General features: G+C 47.5%; 1 protein-coding gene and 1 pseudogene across 1 annotated transcript; both read right to left on the bottom strand.

Moving 5' to 3' along the window:
* Positions 1–492: 492 nt before the first annotated feature.
* Positions 493–2,472, bottom strand: Ltc4s (leukotriene C4 synthase). The gene is made up of 5 exons (XM_075992781.1): positions 2,353–2,472; positions 1,328–1,427; positions 1,181–1,251; positions 1,014–1,095; positions 493–743 (listed from the first exon to the last, which is right to left on the bottom strand). Exons 1-5 carry the CDS (start codon positions 2,408–2,410, stop codon positions 602–604), a joined length of 453 nt encoding a protein of 150 aa, XP_075848896.1. The 5' UTR covers positions 2,411–2,472; the 3' UTR covers positions 493–601.
* A 17,469-nt stretch (positions 2,473–19,941) lies between these two features.
* Positions 19,942–21,587, bottom strand: LOC142859451 (coronin-2A-like; annotated as a pseudogene).
* Positions 21,588–22,420: the final 833 nt, after the last annotated feature.

Genomic DNA, 22,420 nt, shown 5'->3' with positions numbered 1-22,420 from the left:
TGTTTTGTCAGCAACCTTCCTCAAGTCCGGCCCTCCTCAAGCACCCTGAGGTCCACTTCAGAGAACTTATTGCTGACTACATTCCTGGTCAAGCTCACTGCTATGTGGGCCTCCGCAGGGACCGTGAACACCTACACTCGTCTGATGTAGGGCTGATCAAAAACAGGAACCCAGTTCTCACTTGTGGAAAGACCAACTGCTTCTAGTTGTGAGGTCGGGGCTGGAAGTGGAGGACAAGGCACACAAGATCCCAGCAGCTGAGGTTCAGCCTGAGAGGAAAGAGAGCCACAAGCACAGAAAGGAGGGTGAAGGGTGGCTATCTCTGGAAATAAATGTCAAGGCAGAGGTAATGGCACAGGCAAGGTGCTGTCTAGAGGAGGGTATATATAGTGAGAGAAGCTCCAATCCAAGCAAGCCCATGCCGCCTCCCAAAGCCTGGCTACGTCGGGGGATGGGGCCCTTGGTAAGCAACCTTCTCCGACCCAGAGAACGTAGGCGGGACAGTCGTAGGAACTTTAATTAGAAACAGATTCGGAAGCGGGCACCCCTGCGTTTTGCTCTAAGCTCTTCTCTAGTAGCGCTGACTCGGGGGTCCTTCGCCTCAAGCCATCTGCAGGAGGGCCTGAAGTCTTCTGAAGAGCGCTGCCTGTAGCGTGCGGGGGAGGAAGTGGACCAGCAAACCCAGCGCGGCCATCGCCACCAGCAGCCAGAGCGCGCGCGCGCTCGCGTACAGAGGAGCCAGCCTGCGGGCAGATCTCAGCGGGAGTTTGGACAAGGCCCCGCCCCACAGACTTAGACTCCGCCCCCGTCGTGCCAGACGGCCCCGCCCCTCAGGCTCAGGCCCCTCCCTCCGGGCTAGACCCGCTTCCTCGGGCTAGGTCGGCCCACCTGTGGTCCCCGAAGGCTTTCTTTCCCCGGGTCCCCAGCCGCCGATCACCGCCTCCCACCCGCAGAGCCGCGTCCGGGAGCGACCCTTCCCTGCCGTGCTTTCCCGGAAGTCCGGCCTGAGTTACCTGAGCTGCGCCGAGCGCGCGTATCCCTGGAAGTAGCGGAGGCGCGCAAACAGGTAGAACAGTCCGCACAGGGCTGCGGCGCCTGCGAAAGGCCAGGCAAGCGCGGTGAACACGCGCGCCCGCCACCCGGGGACACCCTCCGAGCACACCCCCGCGCCGTCCCGCACCTTCGTGGAAAAAGATGCCGGCGACCCAGAGCGTGGCGAGGAACAGCGGGAAGTACTCGCTGCAGTTCACCCTGCGTGGGACGGGGTGGGTGAGCGCGCGGCCGGACTGGGCTGACACCCGAACCCGCCCGGATCCGCCACACTCACTGGGCTCGGAAGACGCGCTCAAACTCGGGAGGTCCAGAAGTGAGTGGCGGCGACACGTGGAAAGCCCTGCGCGCAGAGATCACCTGCAGGGAGAAGTAGGCTACGGCCGTGGGGACGTAGGAGTCAGGTGTGGCGCCTAGGGTAGACCCTGTCCCGTAGCCCTCTTCCCCCTGCCTCTCGCTAAGCGCCTCCCTTCTAACTCCCTCCTCCGACCTGCCCCATCAGCTGTGTTCACTGGAGAGGCCCAGTCAGCCTGGCCTGAGGATTGACTGGCCTGATGCACGCATCAGTAACACCTGTCGGTGGGCGGAGCAACAGGATACTACTTCTGAACTATTTGACTTGCAAAGCACAGGCAAATGCCCACCTCCCGTTCTTCAGGTCTGGACCCCCAGTCTTTTAGTTCCTGAGAAGTCAGTGTCCCAGGACAGAATTGGTACCAGGAACAGGAAGCTCACGTCCTGTCACTAAGAGACCCTTGTTTCCCTTCTACAGAGCCAGCCAGAAGGGACCCTGCCTCAGGCCAGGCTTACTGAAGCTTGGGTCTCAGTGCCACCAAACAATGGCAGAAACTCTTGTCTCAGTTTCTGTTTAGACATCAGGAGCCCAGCTCTACCTGGCAGATACATGCTCCAGGTACCTGTCCCAAGGGCTCACCCCATCTAAGCCCATAGCTATCCGGCTATGCATCATACTTCCAAGCAGACACCAGCCCCTACTACAAGACAGGTGCCTGACATGCTTTCCTTACTGGCCCCTCGGCAATCGATGCCATCCTTCATCTGGTCCCTTGGCTGTGCACTCCTCCAGACCCTGACCCGTGTCATTTCCCACGGCTCCCCTGCAGACAATCTTTTGGGGCTTCTTCCTCGCCCCTTAGCCAGGACTCAGGCCCTTTGACACCAAGACTCCAGTAGCTCTAGAAGAGTTTGGAGCATGGGCTGGAAGTACCCCCATTCCCTAACCCAAGGACCTGAAGGACAGACAGCAGATTGCACCCGTCCCCCCGACAGGAACCAGCGCACCTTGCAACAGAACTCCCAAGAGGGTGACAGTAGCCAGAAGAGCCACATCGTCCTTCATGGTGCCAGTCACAGTCAGAGTCAGCTGGAAGGTTCTTATCAGCCAGCGTGCTGCTTAGGACTGGCCCAGGAGAGGAAGAACCTCAGTACCCACCCCACCCCTTCTCAGTAGAGGCGGGAGGGGTGGGGGCCTGATTGTATCCACAGAGGCAGGAAGCCTGGCCAGGCTGGGAAGGTAGAAACCAGGCCTGTGACAGCTCAGCCACTTCCCTCCATTGTTCTTGACCCTTCTGGGTTTAGTCCTGCGATAGTGGTGCTCAAGCTGCTCACCCAGGCCCACCCTAGCCTTGGATGCTTCCAGCCATCATGTCCTCCGTGCCCTGTATCTTGGTAGTTTCCCAGTGACCTTTCAGACCTGCCCTTACTCCTGGGTTCAAGGCCAGGCTCCCAGCCCTGACCTCTCCCACACCTACAATTATTTAACCTGTATAACCTGTACCTGCACCTCTATCCAGGGCTACTCTGTAACGCGTAGTGCTGACACATTCTTCCCAACTCTCTTTGGCTTCATACTGCTGTCCACGTGTCCTCAGCCACCTACTCCATTCTTGCTCCTTCTCGGCACCCTGAGGCCCACCACCCTCAGAACCCCACAGGCTCATGAATAACAGCGTCTATCCTCACTCGGGCTTTGAGGGAACATTAGTCTCTGGGCCAGTGTGTTTGCCCAGCATCCCACCCGGCTCAAGGCTTAGCCCCATCCTTCCCACAGCAGACAGAGCTGACAATTCCTCCGCTGCCAGACTTCTGATGTAGACACGTGTGCCAGGGCTGATGGGAGAAAGCGAGACCCCGTTCTGGAAACTTCATTAGCAGTTTGGAAAAGGAAGCTCAGCTGATGGAAGCTGAGGATTCACGTTGGTGAGCCCTTGGGGCCCTGGGCCCACCCCCTCTGATGTGTGCGAGGCAAAACAGTCACTTCTCTTTTCTGATGAAGTTGGTTTGAGGCAAATATGGTCAGCAGTGGCAAAGTCCAGATTGGTCTGGAGCCGCAGGTGAAAGGAGCAGACCAGCGTAGGACAGGAGAGGGTGGATGCTAAGGAATTAATTGCCTCAGTACCAAATCTACACCTCCTACATAAGCTCCTGCAGCCGGCTTGGTCATATCAATGGGAGTCTTCAGACATCAGGGGCATCCTTGGGATCTGTACCTTTGCCACAGAGCCAGCCTCCTTCCTTGCTCTCCTTAAGCCCAAGGGCCAGCCTGAGGCCTTGTCCCTGTGGGCTCTCCCAGAAGCCCTGTCACTTTGTTCATCATTGTGCCCAAGAAATCCAATGAGTCCCAGCTGGGGCTCTGCAGGCTTCTCCGGGCGGAGCTGGGTTTTATGCTGGTCCCCGCTTTTCACCAAGGTGTACTAACAATAGCCCGTGCTCAGTGATGGGCAGGATAGCTGGTGCTCAGTGATAGAGGAATAGGCAGGACGCAAGCATCCCATGGCAAGATGCGCTGTATCCTTATGTGCTGTCTTACCTTTTAACCCCTCCCTCCCTGAAGCTGCCCTGATGGCAGCCTCCTCTGTCTCCACTCCCAATGCTAACTGGATATCCTGAAGTTTGGAACCCAGGCATTGGCATGGCGCTGGCAGGCGGTCCTCCTGTATGCCCATGTGAATGAGGTGCCTGTGTGCATGCCCATCCGCAAGCAAACGTATCCGTGTGTCTGTGCTTGCGGGTGTGGGTGCTCGTGGGTACAGGCTTCAAGCCAGTCTGTGTTTGTGCTACTTCAGGCTCAGCTCTGCCAAGCTGGCATTTCCTCCAAGGCTCATATATCTGCCCATCCATTCTCTCTGGCCTGGCAACAGGAAATAGAGGCCTGACATCAGCAACTCCTCAGGAAGTCTGTGAGCAGATGTTCAGGGCAGAGACAAGGGTCTCAGTCTCTTGTTGGAGGAGGGAGGCTGCTTGTTGGTTCCGGCCCAGCTAGTTTAGACCCGAAATAATCACACAGATACTGTATTAATTAAACCACTGCTTGGCCCGTTAGTTCTAGCTTCTTATTGGCTAACTCTTACATCTTAATTTAACCCATCTCCATTAATCTGTGTATTGCCATGTCGCTGTGGCTTACCGGGTAAAGTTCCCAGCATCTGTCTCCAGCAGCTCCATGGCTTCTCTCTGACTCCGCCCTTCTTTCCTCCCAGCATACAGCCTAGCTCCCCCCCCCCCCCCCCCGCTTAGTTCTGTTCTTCCCTGCCATAGGCTCAAAGCAGTTCTTTATTCATTAACAGTAACCACAGCACACAGAGGGAAATCCCACATCAATCCCTGACTTTCTCCTGATCTCCTTTACTCCTATCCTGCGCTCTGACTTCGCCTAATTTCTGAGGTCTCTACTGGGCCTGCCTACCCTCTAACCAAAGAGCTGTATGTTATGAATACCATTGGTTAATAAAGAAGCTGTCTTGAGCCTGTGATAGGGTAGAATAGAACTAGGTGGGGAAAACTAAACTAAATGCTGGGAGAAAGGAGGTGGAGTCAGAGAGAAGCCATGTAGCCCCGCCAGAGACAGACGTCAGTAGGAATCTTGCCAATAAGCCACAGCCGTGTGGCGATACAAATTACTAGAAATGGGTTAAATTATGATGTAAGAGTTAGCCAATAAGAAGTTAGAGCTAATGGGCCAAGCAATGATTTAATTAATACAGTTTCTGTGTGGTTATTTTGGTTCTGGGCAGCTGGGACAAAGAAGTGGCCTTACTACAACAAAGAGCCAGTCCAGCAGGCAACAACACCATCCTCCCTGAACCCTGAAAGATATACCCTTCCTGACTCAGCCCCTACATGGCCCTGCAAAGTCTTCTGGAGACTGAGTTCATGAGTGACGTCTGGCAGGTGGGAAGGCCAGCAGACCACAAGGATGGAAAGGAACTATTGTTTCTGCACTGGACCTAGCAGCTGTGCACAGTCAGACCCTTGACTCTAGGCTGGACGTGAAAGGTGCGTATATGCCCATGATCTCTGCCCTTGAGAGGCTGGGGCAAGAGGATGGAGAGTCTCAGGCCAGCCTGGGCTACATAAGAGGCATGCTTCTATTGTAGACTGCAGGGAGGAATTCCTACATGCCTTTCACCAGCTTCCTCCAATATTAAAATACTGTGTTGTGTAACCAGAACACAAGCCTGCAAGCCAACACAGTAGCATGGACAGAAGGCCACCAGGCCAGTTTATAGCTCGCATTCATGTTTCATCAGCTTTCCCACAAAGAGTGCCAAGGCCTCAAAAGATGCTGAGTTCTGTCAGACACACAAAGCCACGTGTTGTTTGATTCTATAAGCATGAAGCGGCCAGAAAAGGCAAATGATTCTATAGACAGTGCAAAAATCATTCTGTGATTCCCTGGGGCTGAGAGCATTGGGTGGCTGGCTACAGTGTTGGTGTGTGTGCCACACTGCAGGTTGGACTTAGGGCTTTGCACATCTTCAGTAGGTGTTTTACACATCATCTTCAGCAGGTGTTTCACCATTCAGCTATGTCCCTAGGCCAATTTTTTACCTTATGTTTTCGGCAGGATCACTAAGTTTCTGAGGTTGGCCTTAAACTCACTCTGGCTCAGGCAGGACCTTGATCTGTGCTCTTACCCTCAGCTGGGATTATTGACATTCACCAAAAGGCCCATGACCATTTTAAAAGACCAAGGAAGGTGTGGTGGCACACTCCCTTAATCTAGCACTTGGGAGGCAGAGGCAGGCAGATCTCAGTGAGTTCGAGGCTAGCCTGGTCTACAAAGAGAGTTCTAGAACAGGCAACACTATTATACAAAGAAATTCTATCTCCAAAAAACCAAACCTCTTCCCCCCAAAAAGAATGTATTCTTTTTATCCAGGCCTTCTTCCCCAGATGCCAAGCTTTTTTTAAAAAACATTTATTTATTTATTATACAATAATCTGTCTGCATGTATGTCTGCAGGCCAGAAGAGGGCACCAGACCTCATTACAGATGGTTGTGAGCCACCATGTGGTTGCTGGGAATTGAACTCAGGACCTTTGGAAGAGCAGGCAATGCTCTTAACCTCTGAGCCATCTCTTCAGCCTGATACCAAACTTTTAAAAAATGACAATATAGTTACCGACCCCAGTTATTAGTACTGATGTGAGCCTATTCACTAATCTGTGCATTGTTTGTTTTCATTACTAGAGGCAAGTTATTTTATAGAGAAAAGGGCTTTTGTTACGGACACAGAGTCCAAACAGTCCACATAGTTCCAAAATACAGACTGCTGGGGGCTGGGAGCTGCAGGGGGCGCTGTGTCTCACTGCAGCATGAGTGTGTGTTCAGCGTCCATGTGCTTCTCTGTGTGGTCACACTACCTTCCCTTTATGAAGCTTCGAGGGTTCAATCCTGAGGGATCCACTCTCACGAGCAGATCTAACCTAATCACGTCCCGAGGCCTCGCCGCTAGATACAGTAACCTGGTTAGCATCTTACTCGCTGACACCATGAACACAGGGCTCTGAGAATCAGACTCCTGCATGACCTTGGAGGGGACACATGGTTATAACATAGACCATATTCAAAGTTCCACAATTACCTCAGAGTGTCCTTTTTCTAGCCCATTGTATTTCGCTGAAATGTGTCTATACATCCTAAGTGAGATACAAATCCTCCGTCTGGATTTGTTTTTTGTGGGGACAGAGTTTCTCTTTGTAGATGGGACTGGCCTGGAACTCATAGAGATCTGCCTGCCTCTCCAGTGCCGGGACTACATGTGTGTGCCCCCACACCTGGCCTTTGTTTTTCATGCTCTTGATACTGTCTAGTGTCTTTGTAATCAATGCTGGATATTGAGTGCATTCAATAATTTCAGGATGGAGTGGTGTGAGGCAAAGTTTCATGTACTAATGCATCCCAGGCTGGCCCCAAACTCACAATGTAACCAACTGAGTACTACTTCAACTCCTGACCTTCCTGCTTCTACCTCCCAAATGCTGGGCTCACAGGCATTTGCTACCATGTTTGGTTGCACACATTGGTTTTGTTTTGTTTTGTTTCGTTTGTGATACAGGGTTTGGTAGTAGTATGACATTAAGCTTTTTTGGGGAATTCGCCACTCACAAATGAATCACACACGGGGTCTTTTGTTGTTGTTTGTTTTTTATTTTTTATTTTTGCGAGACAGGGTTTCTTCATGTATCTCCAGCTGTCTTGGAACTCACTGTGTATCTAGGATGGCTTTTTTTTTTTTTTTGGTTTTTCGAGACAGGGTTTCTCTGTGGTTTTAGAGCCTGTCCTGGAACTAGCTCTTGTAGACCAGGCTGGTCTCGAACTCACAGAGATCCTCCTGCCTCTGCCTCCCGAGTGCTGGGATTAAAGGTGTGTACCTCCTGGCTCTTGCCTGATTTTCTTAACTTAAATTACCCCATCTACTTTTTGTCTCTGGGCTTTTCCTGTTCTTGTCTTCTTTAAATCTTACTCCATGGATTGCTGTGTAGCTGTGTGGTTGACCACACAGCTACACAGCAACTCAGGCTACTTCTCCGAACCCCAGATTTCTCCTATTATATATTCTCTCTGCCTTCCAGCCCCACCTATCCTTTCTCCTGCCTCGATACTGGCCATTCCACACAAGCTAAGTATCACAACTTCACAGAGTTAAACAAATGTAGCATAAACAAAAGTAACACACCTTAAAATAATATTACCAACAAAGTTTCTCTGTGTAGCCCTGACTGTCCTGGAACCCATGTGAAGACACAGCTGATCTTGAACTCAGAGATCTGTCTGCCTCTGCCTCCAGAGTGCTGGGATTAAAGGCCTGTGCCAACACACCCAGCTGTTTGTTTGTTTGTTTTTAATGTTAAACAAACTTTTCTTTCTTGCTATCATTGCTATCTGGTCATGGTATATAATTATTATTTTTAAATTTTATTGATTTTTATTGAGCTCTACATTTTTCTCTGCTCCTCTCCCTACCTCTTCCCTCCCCTTCAACCCTCTCCCAAGGTCCTCATGCTCCCAATTTGCTTAGGAGATCTTGTCTTTTTCTACTTCCCATGTATATCAGATTGATGTATGTCTCTCTTAGGGTCCTCATTGTTGTCTAGGTTCTCTGGGATTGTGATTTGTGGGCTGGTTTTCTCTGCTTTACATTTAAAAACCACTTATGAGTGAGTACATGTGATAAATGTATTTCTGGGTCAGGGTTACCTCACTCAAAATTATGTTTTCTAGCTCCATCCATTTGCCTGCAAATTTCAAGATTTTTTTTCTGCTGTGTAGTACTCTATTGTGTAAATGTACCACATTTTCCTTATCCATTCTTCTGTCAAGGGGCATTTAGGTTGTTTCCAGGTTCTGGCTATTTCAAACAATGCTGTTATGAACATAGTTGAGCACATGTCCTTGTGGCACGATTAAGCATCCTTTGAATATATACCCAAAAGTGGTATTACTGGGTCTTGAGGAAGGTTGTTTCGTAAATTTCTGAGAAATCGCCACACTGCATCCAAAGGGGTTGTACCAGCTTGCATTCCCACCATTAATACAGGAGTGTTCCCTTTATCCCACAACCTCTCCAGCATAAGTTGTCATCAGTGTTTTTGATCTTGGCCATTCTTACAGGTGTAAGATGGAGTCTCATAGTTGTTTTGATTTGCATTTCTCTGGTGACTAAGGATATTGAAATTTTCCTCAAGTGTCTTTCAGCCATTTTAGTTTCCTCTGTTAAGAGTTCTCTGTTTAGGTCTGTAAACTATTTTTTTTTTTTTTTGGTTTTTCGAGACAGGGTTTCTCTGTAGCTTTGGTGCCTGTCCTGGAACTAGCTCTTGTAGACCAGGCTGGCCTCGAACTCCCAGAGATCCGCCTGCCTCTGCCTCCCGAGTGCTGGGATTTTTAAAGGCGTGCGCCACCACCGCCCGGCTGTAAACTATTTTTTTTAATTGGATTATTTGTTCTTTTGATAACCAATTTCATGAGTTCTTTGTATATTTTGGAGATCAGACCTTTGTCTGATGTGGGGTTGGTGAAGATCTTTTCCCATTCTGTAGGCTGTCGTTTTGTCTTGTTGACGGTGTTCTTTGCTTTACAGAAGCTTTTCAGTTTCAGGAGTTCCCATTTATTCATTGTTTCTCTCAGTGTCTGTGCTGCTGGGGTTCTATTTAGGAAGTGGTCTCCTGTGCCAATGCGTTCAAGTGTACTTCCCACTTTCTCTTCTATGAGGTTCAGTGTGGCTGGCTTTATGTTGAGGTCTTTGATCCATTTGGACTTGAGTTTTGTGCATGGTGATAGATGTGGATCTATTTTCATTCTTCTACATGTTGATATCCAGTTATTCCAGCATCATTCATTAGCTATGTTTTCTTTTTTCTATTTGATATTTTTTGCTTCTTTGTCAAAAATCAGGTGTTTGTAGGTGTATGGATTGATATCCTGGTCTTCTATTTGGTTACATTGGTCCTCCTGTCCGTTTTTATGACAGTACCAGGCTGTTTTCAGTACTGTAGCTCTGTAGTAGAGTTTGAAGTCAGGGGTTGTGATATCTTCAGAAATTCTTTTATTGTACAGGATTGTTTTGGCTATCCTCGGTTTTTTGCTTTTCCATATGAAGTTGAGTACCGTTCTGTCAAGGTCTGTGAAGATTTTGCTGGGATTTTGATGGGCATTGCACTGAATCTGTAGATTGCTTTTGGTAAGATTGCCATTTTTACTATGTTAATTCTACCTACCCAAGAGCATGGGAGATCTTTCGACTTTCTGGTGTCTTTTTCAATTTCTTTATTCAAAGATTTAAAGTTCTGCCGGTTGTGGTGGCGCACGCCGGTAGGATTTGCTGAAGGAGGCAGAGGCAGGAGGATCATGAGTTCGAGGCCAGCCTGGGCTACACATTTAAAAAAAAAAAGATTTAAAGTTCTTTTGATGCAAGTCGTCCACTTGTTTGGTTAGAGTTACTCTGAGATATTTTATGCTATTTGTGGCTATTGTGAAGGGTGCTGTTTCTCTGATTTCTCTCTCAGTCCTTTAATCATCTGTGTACAGGAGGGCTACTGAGTTTTTTGAGTTAACCTTGTTTCCTACTACATTACTGAAAGTGTTTATGAGTTGTAGAAGTTCCTTGGTAGAATTTTTGGGGTCGCTTATGTAAACTATAATATCATCAGCAAACAGTGAGTGTTTGACTTCTTTTTTTCTGATTTGTATCGTCTTGATCTCCTTTTGTTGTCTTATTTCTCTAGGACCTCAAGAACTATATTGAAAGGCCGGGCAGTGGTGGCGCATGCCTTTAATCCCAGCACTCGGGAGGCAGAGGCAGGCGGATCCCTGTGAGTTTGAGGCCAGCCTGGTCTACAAGAGCTAGTTCCAGGGCAGGTTACAAAGCTACAGAAAATTCTGTCTCGAAAAACAAAACACAAAAAACAACAACAACAAAAAACTATATTGACTATATGTGAAAAGATATGGAGAGAGTGGACAACCTTGTCTTGTTCCTGATTTCAGTGGAATGGAGTTTCTCCATTTAGTTTGATTTGGCTGTTGGCTTGCTGTATATTGCTTTTATTATATTTAGCTGTGTTCCTTGTTCCTTCTCTCTTCAAGGCCTTTATCATGAAGGGGTGTTATATTTTGTTGAAAGCTTTTTCGGCATCTAATGAGATGATCATGTGTTTTTTTTTTTTAATTTTTCAGTTTGTTTATATGGTGGATTACGTTGACAGATTTTCGTATGTTGAACCATTCCTGCATCTCTGGGAGGAAGCCGACTTGATCATGGTGAATGATGGTTCTGATGTATTCTTGGATTCGATTTGTCAGTATTTTATTTAGTATTTTTGGATCAATGTTCATGAGTGAGATTGGTCTGTAATTCTCTTTCTTAGTATTGTCTTTCTATGGTTTGGGTATCAGGGTAATTGTAGCCTCATACAAAGAGTTTGGCAATGTTCCTTCTGTTTCTATTGTGTGGAACAATTTGAGGAGTATTGGTATTAGTTCTTTGAAAATCTTGTAGAATTCTTAACTGAAACTATCTGGCCCTGGGCTTTTTTTTTTGGTTGGAAGACTTTTGATGACTGCTTCTATTTCTTCAGCAGTTATAGGTCTGTTTAATTTGCTTATCTGGTCTTGATTTAATTTTGGTAAGTGATATTTATCCAGAAAGTTGTCCATTTCCTTTAAGCTGTCCAATTTTGTGAAGTACAGGTTTTTGAAATATGACCTGATGATTCTCTGGATTTCCTCCGTGTCTGTTGTTATGTCTCCCTTTTCATTTCTGATTTTGTTAATTTGGATATTCTTCTCTGCCTTTTGGTTAGTTTGGATAAAGGTTTGTCTATTTTGTTGATTTTTTTCAAATAACCAACTCTTTGTTTCATTATTTGTATTATTTTCTTTGTTTCTATTGTGTTGATTTCGGCTCTCAATTTTATTGTTTCTTGCTGTCTAGTTCTCGTGGGTCAGTTTGCTTCATTTTGTTCTAAAGTTTTCAGATGTTCTGTTAATTCACTAGGGTGGGATTTTTCCAGCTTTGTTATGTAGGCATTTAATGCTATGAACTTCCCTCTTAACACTGCTTTCATTGTGTCCCGTAAATTTGGGTATATTGTGTGGTCATTTTCATTGAATTTTAGGAAGTCTTTAATTTCTCCCTTTATTTCTTCCTTGACCCACTGATGATTCAGGTGAGCATTGATTAATTTCCATGTGTTGGTGGGCTCTGTGGAATTAATATTGCTGTTGAATTGTAATTTTAAGCCATCGTGATCTGATAAGATACATGGGATATTCCAATTTTTTGTATTTGTTGAGGTTTGTTTTGTTATTGAGTATATGGTCAGTTTTAGAGAAAGTTCCACGAGGTGCTGAGAAGAAGGTATATTCTTTTCTGTTTGGATGGAATATTCTATAGGTGTCTGTTAAGTCCATTTGAGTCATAACATCTGTTAGTTCCCTTATTTCTCTGCTACTCTTCTGTTCATCTGGTTTATGTGATGTAATGATCAAACCTATGGATTCATGCATAGCTATCCTGCAACCTCTCTTTGGGTTCTTTGGGTGTGGGGTTTTGTTTTGTTTTGAAAACAGGGAAGAAAAAAAAAAGAAAACAGGGTTTATCTGCATAGCCCTGACTGCCTCATCAATATAAGACGAGGATGGTGTCCAATTTATGGCAATCCTCCTGCCCCTGAGTGCTGGATTACAAGTGTGTGCCATCACACACGACTCCAAGATTATTTTAGTTCAGAGGAAATAGACTCTCTTGTATCTATCTGGGCCATTACATTGATGGTGTCATGTTAATGCGTGTGTATCTGTGCACCACGTGCCTACGGAGACCAGAAGAGGGCATTGGATCCTCGAGAACAGGTTGTGAGCTGCCACGTGGGTGCTGGGAAGTGAACCCCATCTTCTGGAAGAGCAGCTGGCGCTCTTAATCACTGAGTCATCTCTCCTGCCCAAAACAAAATTTCCTTTTCTCACTATGTAGCCCCAGCTGGCTTAGAACTCTGAACTTAACCTCTGTCTCCTGAATGTTGGAATTAAGGGTGCACACAAACCCTTTTTGTTTGTTTGTAGTCAGGGTTTCCCAGGAGCTGTGGAATCAATCCTAGAGCTTGCTCCACAGACCAGGCTGGCCTTGAACTCACAGAGGTCCGCCTGCCTCTGCCTCCCAACTGCTGGGATTAAAGGCGTGCGCCACCACCCCCCACCAAATTTAATCCTAGCAAGTTTATATTTGAGCTAAGTAACTTTTTCTAACTCTCAGATCAGCATGGCAGTCTCCCACGTTAGATTTTGAAGCTTTATAACTGTGGTATCTTTCTGTTGCCTACAAACTGTTCAAGAAAATCATCTTAGAAACCGGGGAATATAGTTCAGCTGAGAGTGCTTGTTTAACATGTTTGAAGCGCTGGGTTTGACACTTGACAGAGCAATTCTGATGGCCCATGCTTGTAATCCTAGTAATTGGGAAGTGGGGACTGAAGGATCAGAAGTTTTTTTTGTTGTTGTTGTTTTGTTTTTATTATGTTGGACTCTAGTGTCCAAACACCAAGGAGTCGCCCCCAGAGACCACCTCACACACCACAGCCGATGTAAAAGCATGAGGATTTTATTAATTCTGTCATGACGGGGTCCCTCAGCATTCGAGAAGCCGAGAGACCTCGAATAGCTGGCACAGGCTACTTTTAAAGGAGAAGGCCACAGAAGCAAGGGGGGTTGTGATTGGCTTATCTGAAAGGGCTATTACCAATAATTGGCTGGAGAGCTGTTGCCAGATCAGATGAGGTAAGAGGTCATTTTGACCCCGTTTCCCAGGGGACTGAATCAAAACATACGTATATGGGCAATTGTTCAGGAACTGAGTAAGTGCATGTGTAGCTGTTAGGTCCTTGGTTCCCAGGGGAGGAGGGCAAGCACTATGGCACGGAGGCTGAGAGGATTCGGAATTGTCAGAAATTGCTTCAGAATTGTTTGTATGTATGCCTGAAGGCCAGAAGAGGGCGCCAGATCTCATTACATATGGTTGTGAGCCACTATGTGGTTGCTGGAACTTGAACTCAGGACCTCTGGAAGAGCAGTCAGTGTTCTTAACTCCTGAACCATCTCTCCAGCCCCTGAAGGATCAGAAGTTTAGGGCCAATCTCAGCACAGATATAGAGTCTGAGGCCAGCCTGGGAAACGTGATGCTATCTTCAGTTTTTGTTTTTGCTTTTGAGACAGGGTTTCTCTGTGTAGCCCTGGCTGCCCTGGAACTCACTCTGTAGAGCACTACTTCCTTTTCCATGTAGTTGTTTTTGTCTACAATGCATGTCCCTTCCCATAATGCATCTGATCTTAATTATATGCATGCCCATCATGCATAGGCATAAGATGGTAAATAGAGGAATCTCCTTAAAAAGATCACTTAAGGATATAGTTTTGCCCTATGTGTACCCAAAACTAGTTTTGGCCAGATAGGCTTTTCAGGTCTTGTACCCAGACAAGAAGAGAATGTGATAGAGTCAGGCAGTGGTGGCACACACGTTTAATCCCAGTATTCTAGAGGCAGAGGCAGGTGGATCTGTTTGAGACCAGCCTGGTCTACAGAGCAAGTTCCAATATAGCCAGGGTTACACAGAGAAACCCCATTTTGGGGGGAAGAAAAGAAGAAAAGAAGAAGAGGAGGAGGAGGAGGAAGAAGAAGAAAAGAAGGAGAAGAAAAGAAGAAGAAAAAGAAGAAGAAGAAGAAGAAGAAGAAGAAGAAGAAGAAGAAGAAGAAGAAGAAGAAGAAGAAGAAGAAGAAGAAGAAGACAGGCTCTCATTGTCTCCCTGTGTAGTCCTGGCTAACCTGGAACTCCCTATGTGGCCTGAACTCACAGAGATCCACCTGCTTCTTCCTCCAGAATACTGGGATTAAAGGTTTAGGCCACCATGCCTGGCTGTCTTTCTTTTCTCCCTGTAGATTTATTTTTACTTGCGTGTACACCTATGGGCTTGTGAACATGAGTGCATGACCGTAGAAGTCAGAGGTGTAGGGTCTCCCTGGGACTGGAGTTACAGGCAGTTGTGAACCTTTCAGTACGGATGCTTGAAATCCAACGTGGGTCCTCTGCAGAGCAGTAATCACTCTTAAACACTGGGCCATCTCTCCATCCCCCTTTTTTATGTTGTGTGTGAATAGCTGGGTGTCCTGCCCAGGTTCCCACAAGTGAGCCACACCGCAGTTTTTCTGGCATCTTTAGTGTTCTATAGTCTGGAGATGGCTGTGGGTTGGTGAGTCTTCCAGGCCGGCTGCTGGGCAGTCTGCTGATTCAGACAGTCTGAGGTTCCTGCGTGGCAGAAACGGGCTGGTGCACCACCGACAGGAGTACCGCCAACGCAGGTTCTCAGTACCTTATCGCAGGAAGAACAAGATGCCGGGCTGTGCTGCAGATGGTGGTACCAACCGAGGCATTGGGCTGGCATCTGCTGCATGCTTGCTGTGGTGTGGGAAATACCCAAACTGCAGCAGTGCTGTTAGCAGTTTCTGACCTCTGTCCCTGGGTTGGCCCACCCGCTGGAGCTGATGTCTGGATGAAGGTAGGGAAGAGCCCCCCCTTGCCCCAACATCTGAACATGAGGCCTCTTGACTTCCCCGTCTATGGCCTTTTATTTTATTGTTTCCTGAGTCAGGGTCTCACACAACACATTAGCCTCAGATGCTGTCATCTTCCTGCCTCAGCCCCATGTGCTGGGTCCCTCAGAGGGTGAAGGTGGAATGCTGCCTCGCTGACACTGGTCCCCTTTAGTCTGTCTCTAGTCCCTTCCTAAGGCTCAGGCTCATCGTCTCCCACTGGGCTCTTTTCTTTCTTTCTTTCTTTTTTTTTTTTTTTTTTTTTTTAGTTTTTCGAGACAGGGTTTCTCCGTAGCTTTTGGTTCCTGTCCTGGAACTAGCTCTTGTAGACCAGGCTGGCCTCGAACTCGATCTGCCTGCCTCTGCCTCCCGAGTGCTGGGATTAAAGGCGTGCGCCACCACCGCCTGGCTGGGCTCTTTTCTTGGCACGAGAAACTCAAAGGCCCCGGTGCAACTGTCACCTGAAGTGATTTTTACTTTTTAAAGCTAGTGTGTATCCCATCATGCCATCAACCCAGGACATGGGGTCAGCCCGTGTGCTTCTCCTGATGGAGCAGACTAGCTGCAGCTGGACAGACATCTTTCTCTTTGGTTTCTTCCTTTTCCTGACAGTTTCAGGAAGCTGTGGAGGCCTTAGCATATTGTTGTCACTGTGTGTGCCCATATGTGTTATATGTGCAGCCCAGAGGACAGCTCTGAGGAACAAGTTCTCGCCTACCTTTCCACGGGCGCTGGGGACTGAACGCAGACTGCCAGGTTTGCTGGTAAGTGTCTGTACCTGATGCCACTGGCCCCTACTAACGTGTTTTGAGACAGGATCTTGCTATGTAGCCCCGGTTGGTCTGGAACTTGATGTGTAGACCAAGCTGGCCTTGAAGTTACAGCCACAGGCTTGCCCAAGCTCCCTGGATGTTGAGATCACAGCCTGCGTCACCGTGTTGTTCTCAGAATGTTTAACATATTCTTGATATACATTTATTCTCTCAGTAAGAACTGCCTTAAAGCCCGGTGTTCTGCTGAAAATGCTCTCTAACCGACAGTGCAGCAGCTCCACAGCTCTGAGGACTAACGAACCCACTGAGCTGGGTGTCTGAGATGAGTGAATGGACCAGCTGGACAGTGGTGCACGCTTTTAATCCCAGCACTAATGAGGCAAAGGCAGGCGAATCTCTGAGCTTGAGGCCAGCTTGATTTACAGAACGAAGTCCAGGACATCCAGGACTCCATAGAGTAACCCTGTCTCAAAAAAAAAAAAAAAAGCAAAGCAAAAAAAACAAAACAAAACAAAATACAAGGGATTGGAGAGATGGCTCAGCAATTAAGAGCACTGGCAGCTTTTCCAGAAAACCTGAGTTCAATTCCTAGCACCTACATGGCAACTCACAGCTGTCTGTAACTCTAATAACAGGGATCTCCTCACACAGACAAATGTGCAGGCAAAACACCAATGCACATAAAATAAAAATAAAGAAAAAAGAAAAACAAAACAAAAAAAATCAATAAAAGAATTGACTTGTTTACAACAGTGCAGAGCATGCTGGGTAACAGCAGGCTCTTATGGAGGGCCATCTCTGACTGGCCTGTGTTCCTGTGGCCATCTCTTACAGAGGGCCATCTCTTTGAATCCCCCATTCCCGTGGCAGTCACAGTATCCACCTTCCTGTAGCTCGGCATGTGTGGGAGCAACTTCAGGCTTAGTTTTCATTTGTTGTAAAATACTTTAAGACCTTCATTTAAAGTGATTTTTTTTTAAAAAGTCAAACTTGCTAAGAATTAAAAATGGGAGCTGGGCGGTGGTGGCGGTGAGGCAGAGGCAGATGGATCTCTGTGAGTTCAAGACCAGCCTGGTCTACAAGAGCTAGTTCCAGGACAGGCTCCAAAAGCCACAGAGAAACCCTGTCTCGAAAAACAAAAAAACAAAACACAAAAAAACCCCAAAAAACAACAACAAAAGTTGGTCTATAGGCAAGTCTGTGGGACATTTTCTTGATTAATGATTGATGTGGGAGGGCCAGCCCCCTGGGGGTGGTGCCACCACTACACAGGTGGTCCTGGGAGTACGCAAAGTAACCAAGCTGCAAACAACGTTCCTGCGTTCCTGCACGGGTCTGCTTCAGTAGCTGTCTCCGGGTTCCTGCCCTGACTTCCATGCGGCGGAGCTTTGACCTGGGACTTGTAAGTGGAGCTCAACCCTTTCCTCCCTGTGATGCCTTTGGCCACAGCGCCCATCCCAGCAGCAGGGAGGAAACCAGAGCAGAACTTGGTAAAACGCGTGTGGGCTGTTGGGGAGCGGGCCCTGCTCTTTTACACCTTGGACTGCTCGTCGGGGTGTGTGTGTGTCGGGGGGGGGGGGGGGGGGGTGTTTGGAGCTTGGAACTGGAAAAGTCACTGAGTGCTCAGCAGGACGAGCTGCTCTAGGAACCTGGAAGATAACGCTGTGCAGTGGGGCCCGGCTTGTGAAGCCTTAGACCTCAGCCATACGAATGCTGCGACCCTTTAATACAGTCGCACATTTGTGGTGACCCCAAACCAGAAAATTATTCCTACTTCATAACTGTCAGTTTGCTTCTGTTATAATGTACATATTTTTGTTGTTGGTTTTGAGATAGGGCTTCTCTGTAGTTTTGGAGCCTGTCCTGGAACTAGCTCTTGCAGACCAGGCTGACCTCCAACTCACAGAGCGCCAGCTGCCTCTGCCTCCCGAGTGCTGGGATTAAAGGCGTGCGCCACCACCGCCCAGCTGTAAATAATCTTTTGTAGATAAAGGTTTGTAAAGGGGTCGCAACCCACAGGTTGAGAATCCCTGCTTTGGAGGCAAGCAAAGCATTACCAGGGCTGCTCCTGGTCCTGAAATAGTTGGGATTCAGAGTCTGTGCAAATGAAATCTTTGCTTCACTACGACAATGGATATTGCTTAATCAGCTGTGATTAAGAAAAGACCAGCACAGGTTCAACACAATACCCATCAAAATCCCAGCAAAATTCTTCACAGACCTCGAAAGAACAGTACTCAAATTCATATGGAAATGCAAAAAACCAAGGATAGCCAAAACAATCCTGTACAATAAAAGAACTCCTGGAGGCATCACAATCCCTGACTTCAAACTCTAATACAGAGCTGCAGTACTGAAAACAGCCTGGAACTGGCATAAAAACAGACAGGAGGACCACTGGAACAGAACAGAAGACCCGGATATTAACCCACGCACCTCTAAAGCAAAAAATATCAAATGGAAAAAGAAAGCATATTTAACAAGTGGTGCTGGCATAACTGGATATCAACATGTAGAAGAATGAAAATAGATCCACATCTATCACCATGCACAAAACTCAAGTCCAAATGGATCAAAGACCTCAACATAAAGCCAGCCACACTGAACCTCATAGAAGAGAAAGTGGGAAGTACACTTGAACGCATTGGCACAGGGAGCCACTTCCTAAATATAACCCCAGCAGCACAGACACTGAGAGAAACAATAAATGGGACCTCCTGAAACTGAAAAACTTTTGTAAAGCAAAGGACATGGTCAACAAGACAAAACAACAGCCTACAGAATGGGAAAAGATCTTCACTAACCCCACATCACACAGAGGTCTGATCTCCAAAATATATAAAGAACTCAAGAAATTGGACACCAAAAGATCACATAATCCAATAAAAAAAAATGGAGTACAGACCTAAACAGAGAACTCTCAACAGAGGAATCTAAAATGGCTGAAAGAGCCGGGCAGTGGTGGCGCGCGCCTTTAATCCTAGCACTTGTGGGGCAGAGACAGGTGGATCTCTGTGAGTTCGAGACCAGCCTGGTCTACAAGAGCTAGTTCCAGGACAGGCTCCAAAGCCACAGAGAAACCCTGTCTCGAAAAACCAAAGAATAAAAAAATAAAATGGCTGAAAGACACTTAGGGAAATGTTCAACATTCTTAGTCATCAGAGAAATGCAAATCAAAACAACTATGAGACTCCATCTTACACCTGGAAGAATGGCCAAGATCAAAATGTAGAGCTCAATAAATATCAATAAAAAAAAATCCCCTCCCAAAAGGAAAAACCAGCATCATTGAGGCAAAATCTTCTGGGAAGTAGTTCCTGAGGGTCAGCAGTGCCCTGCAGAGGGGAGAGTCTGGAGCAGAATTAGTAAAATTAATAATGTACGAAAGTCTTCCTTATGCTACTGGTTTTGAGGGAACAAAGTGGTTGTTTTAGTTACTTTTCTATTTTTTTTTTTTTTTGAGACAGTGTCTCATTATTTAGCCCTGGCTGTCCCTCTGTAGATCAGGTTGGTCTCGAGCTCACAGAGATCCACTTGCCTCTGCCTCCAGAGTGCTGGGATTAAAAGTGTGTGGCACCACCACCCAGCAGTGTTTGGATTTTTTTTCCAAATACTTAAAAAAAAATATATATATATATATATATATTTATTTATTTATTTATAATTGACCTATGGTTTGGTTCTCCAGAGAGTCTCTTGGTGTCCCTGAGGACAAGGATGACGAGGACCTCTGCTCAGAGCTGTCCTAAGCCCATCAGCAGGTTTTTGATCTCCAGTTCCAGCTGCCTGGCCTGGACTGCATCAGCAGCTCCTGGACCCTCTGGCTTTCCTCCTGTTGCCGATAGGACATCTGCAGCAGGTTTCTGTCTTTGGTGGAGGGCATTTGAAGACATCAAAGCCACTGGTGAGCCAGGACTTCTCCAGCCGCTGCGGCTCTGTGGCCCACTTTGGTGCCTTCTGTTTGGTGTCTGGACATCATTGGTGGTCATGGTTCCAAGGGCCCAGATGAAACTTGGACCATAGAATTGGAGAGAAGTTTCTTCTCTGGAGGCAGTGGCCGGGGGTCTAGCAGCTCAGAGCCGGGTCTAAGGGACGTCATGGGGGGCTCTCTGTTCATTTTGCTGAGCCACTCGTGGGCTGTCAGGGAAGGCTGAACTGCTGCTGCAGGCAGGTAGATGTCCTCTTGGTAGGATTCTGACCTCCAGGGTACAATCAATGAGGCTTTTGGTTGTGATCTGCTTGTGGAAGTGGAAGATCTCACAGGAAGACATGTGGAGACCTTTCTTGGGCATGGTACCTAGCTTCCTAAATTCTCCTTATATGGTTACTCCAGTTCTTTTCCCACATAAGCCTGCCACGACCTCAAACTTGTTATATAGAGGAGGATGACCTTCAATTCCTGATCCTCCTGCCTCCATCTGCCAAATGCCTTGCACTCTTAGAAGCTGATCCCCTTCTGTGGGTTGTCGGAGTGGTACTCAGTCAATTAGCTCAAGCGAGGCTTGTTAGTGCTCACCCCAGGGTACCGGATGCTCCTGTCTCCCTTCCCCACAATGTACAGCATGCCTGTGTCTGAGTTGCAGAAGGGAAACACACACCCCAGGAGCCATCCAGGTCCGCCTCTGTGAGGGGAGACAGAAAGGTTGTCCTGGCCCCATAGGGCCATCTGCCGGTTGTTGCATCGGGATGTACCCATGGATAGCAGTTTCTCAAGGTTTCCCCAGGAGCAGCACTTTGTTGGCCTGGTGCCCCATGTAGCTGGCTTCCTGGAGGACAATCCCTAGTCCGGGTTCAACAATGCGAATCTTGTGGTCCTTACAGGTGGTGGCCAGCAGGCTGCCGTTGGTGTTGAAGGACACAGAGAGGGTCACACCTTGGTGACAGGTGATTGTCTTCACGGGTTTTGCAACTACAGACTCCTTTGTGTCCAGGTTCCACACCATCACCTTGTAGTCATAGCCAGCACTGAAGAGGATGCTGGCAGCAATGGGGAACCCAACAGTTCCTTCTTGTTCGCTAGGTTCCTTGCCAATGGCTGCTTGGGGATGTTCTAGATCTTAATCGTGGCATCTTGGAAATAGAAGGCGATCTCAAAGTCATCAAAAGGATTCTATTTGATGTCCAAGATGTCCCCTCTGGACCCACAAACCTTGGGGTAGTGAGGGTTCAACTTTCCCATCTGGTGCAAGGGGGATGATGGGGAAGGCCCCTTGGTGGTGCGTTCAGTGACCACAGCAATAAAATCGGGGTTCACAACACAGAAGTGGTTGTCATGAGTATTGTGTGTGATGACCACCGAGTTGTAGCAGTTCTCTTTGCTGGCGGGCTTACTGTAGACATGTCCGTACTTGAAGCTGTAGTCCTGGCTATACCAGGACATCTTGCTGGCAGCTGTGTAGGTGGTGGTGGAGGCTCCAGCTCCCACTCCACGCTGCCTGCCAAGTCCCCGGTGTTTGGATTTTTTAAAAGTTTGTGGGACTTCTAAAGTGGTACTATGTTTGGCGTTAGTATCAACATGATCTTGGTACAAGCAAGAGAAGAAACGTATGGGCTAACAGTGATGCTTTGTGTGTGAAGTTGACAAGGGGTAAATTGTGTTAAGTTTTGTCAACTTGATTAAAAACTCGAGTCACCTGAGAAGAAATAACCTCCGTCCAAACAGCCTCTATCAGACTAGCCTTTGGGCCTGTGTGTGGAGCATTGTCTTGATTAAAGATTGATGCCAGAGGGTCCAGCCCACTGTGATCATGTCACCGCTGGGCTGGTGGTCCTGGGGTGAAGAAGTAAGCAAGTCAGGCAAGCCATGGGGGAGTAAGCAGAGTTCCTTCATGACTTCTGTATCAGTTCCTGCCCTGAGCTCCTGCCCTGCTTTCTGTTTGGGGGCCTGTGACTTGAGAGTTGGAAGATCCAGGATGCTTTGGCTTCCGGTGTTTATTACGGCAGCAGGAAAGCACAGAGTATCGTTACCGGAAAGATGTCTCTGGGTAAAATGATAAAACCCCCACTGTGTGAAGACACAGATAGTTCGAGCGTATCTGGTCAATGGCTAAGGCAAGCACCGAGGGCTTTCTGCCCTGAACTCCATTTCCTGCAGCTGGGATTGTACACTCATTTCGTGGATGGCTAAGCCAGATGAGAGCTGAGATGTTAAACCAGCTGATGCTCAGCCTTGCCCTGTTCAGCCTGGGGAGGAGTCAGGTTCTCAGCTGGTGG

The sequence above is a fragment of the Microtus pennsylvanicus genome, chromosome 11, assembly GCF_037038515.1.
Source record: "Microtus pennsylvanicus isolate mMicPen1 chromosome 11, mMicPen1.hap1, whole genome shotgun sequence".
In the NCBI taxonomy this organism is placed as follows: Eukaryota; Metazoa; Chordata; class Mammalia; order Rodentia; family Cricetidae; genus Microtus; species Microtus pennsylvanicus.
This window is presented reverse-complemented; position numbering and strand designations above follow the sequence as displayed.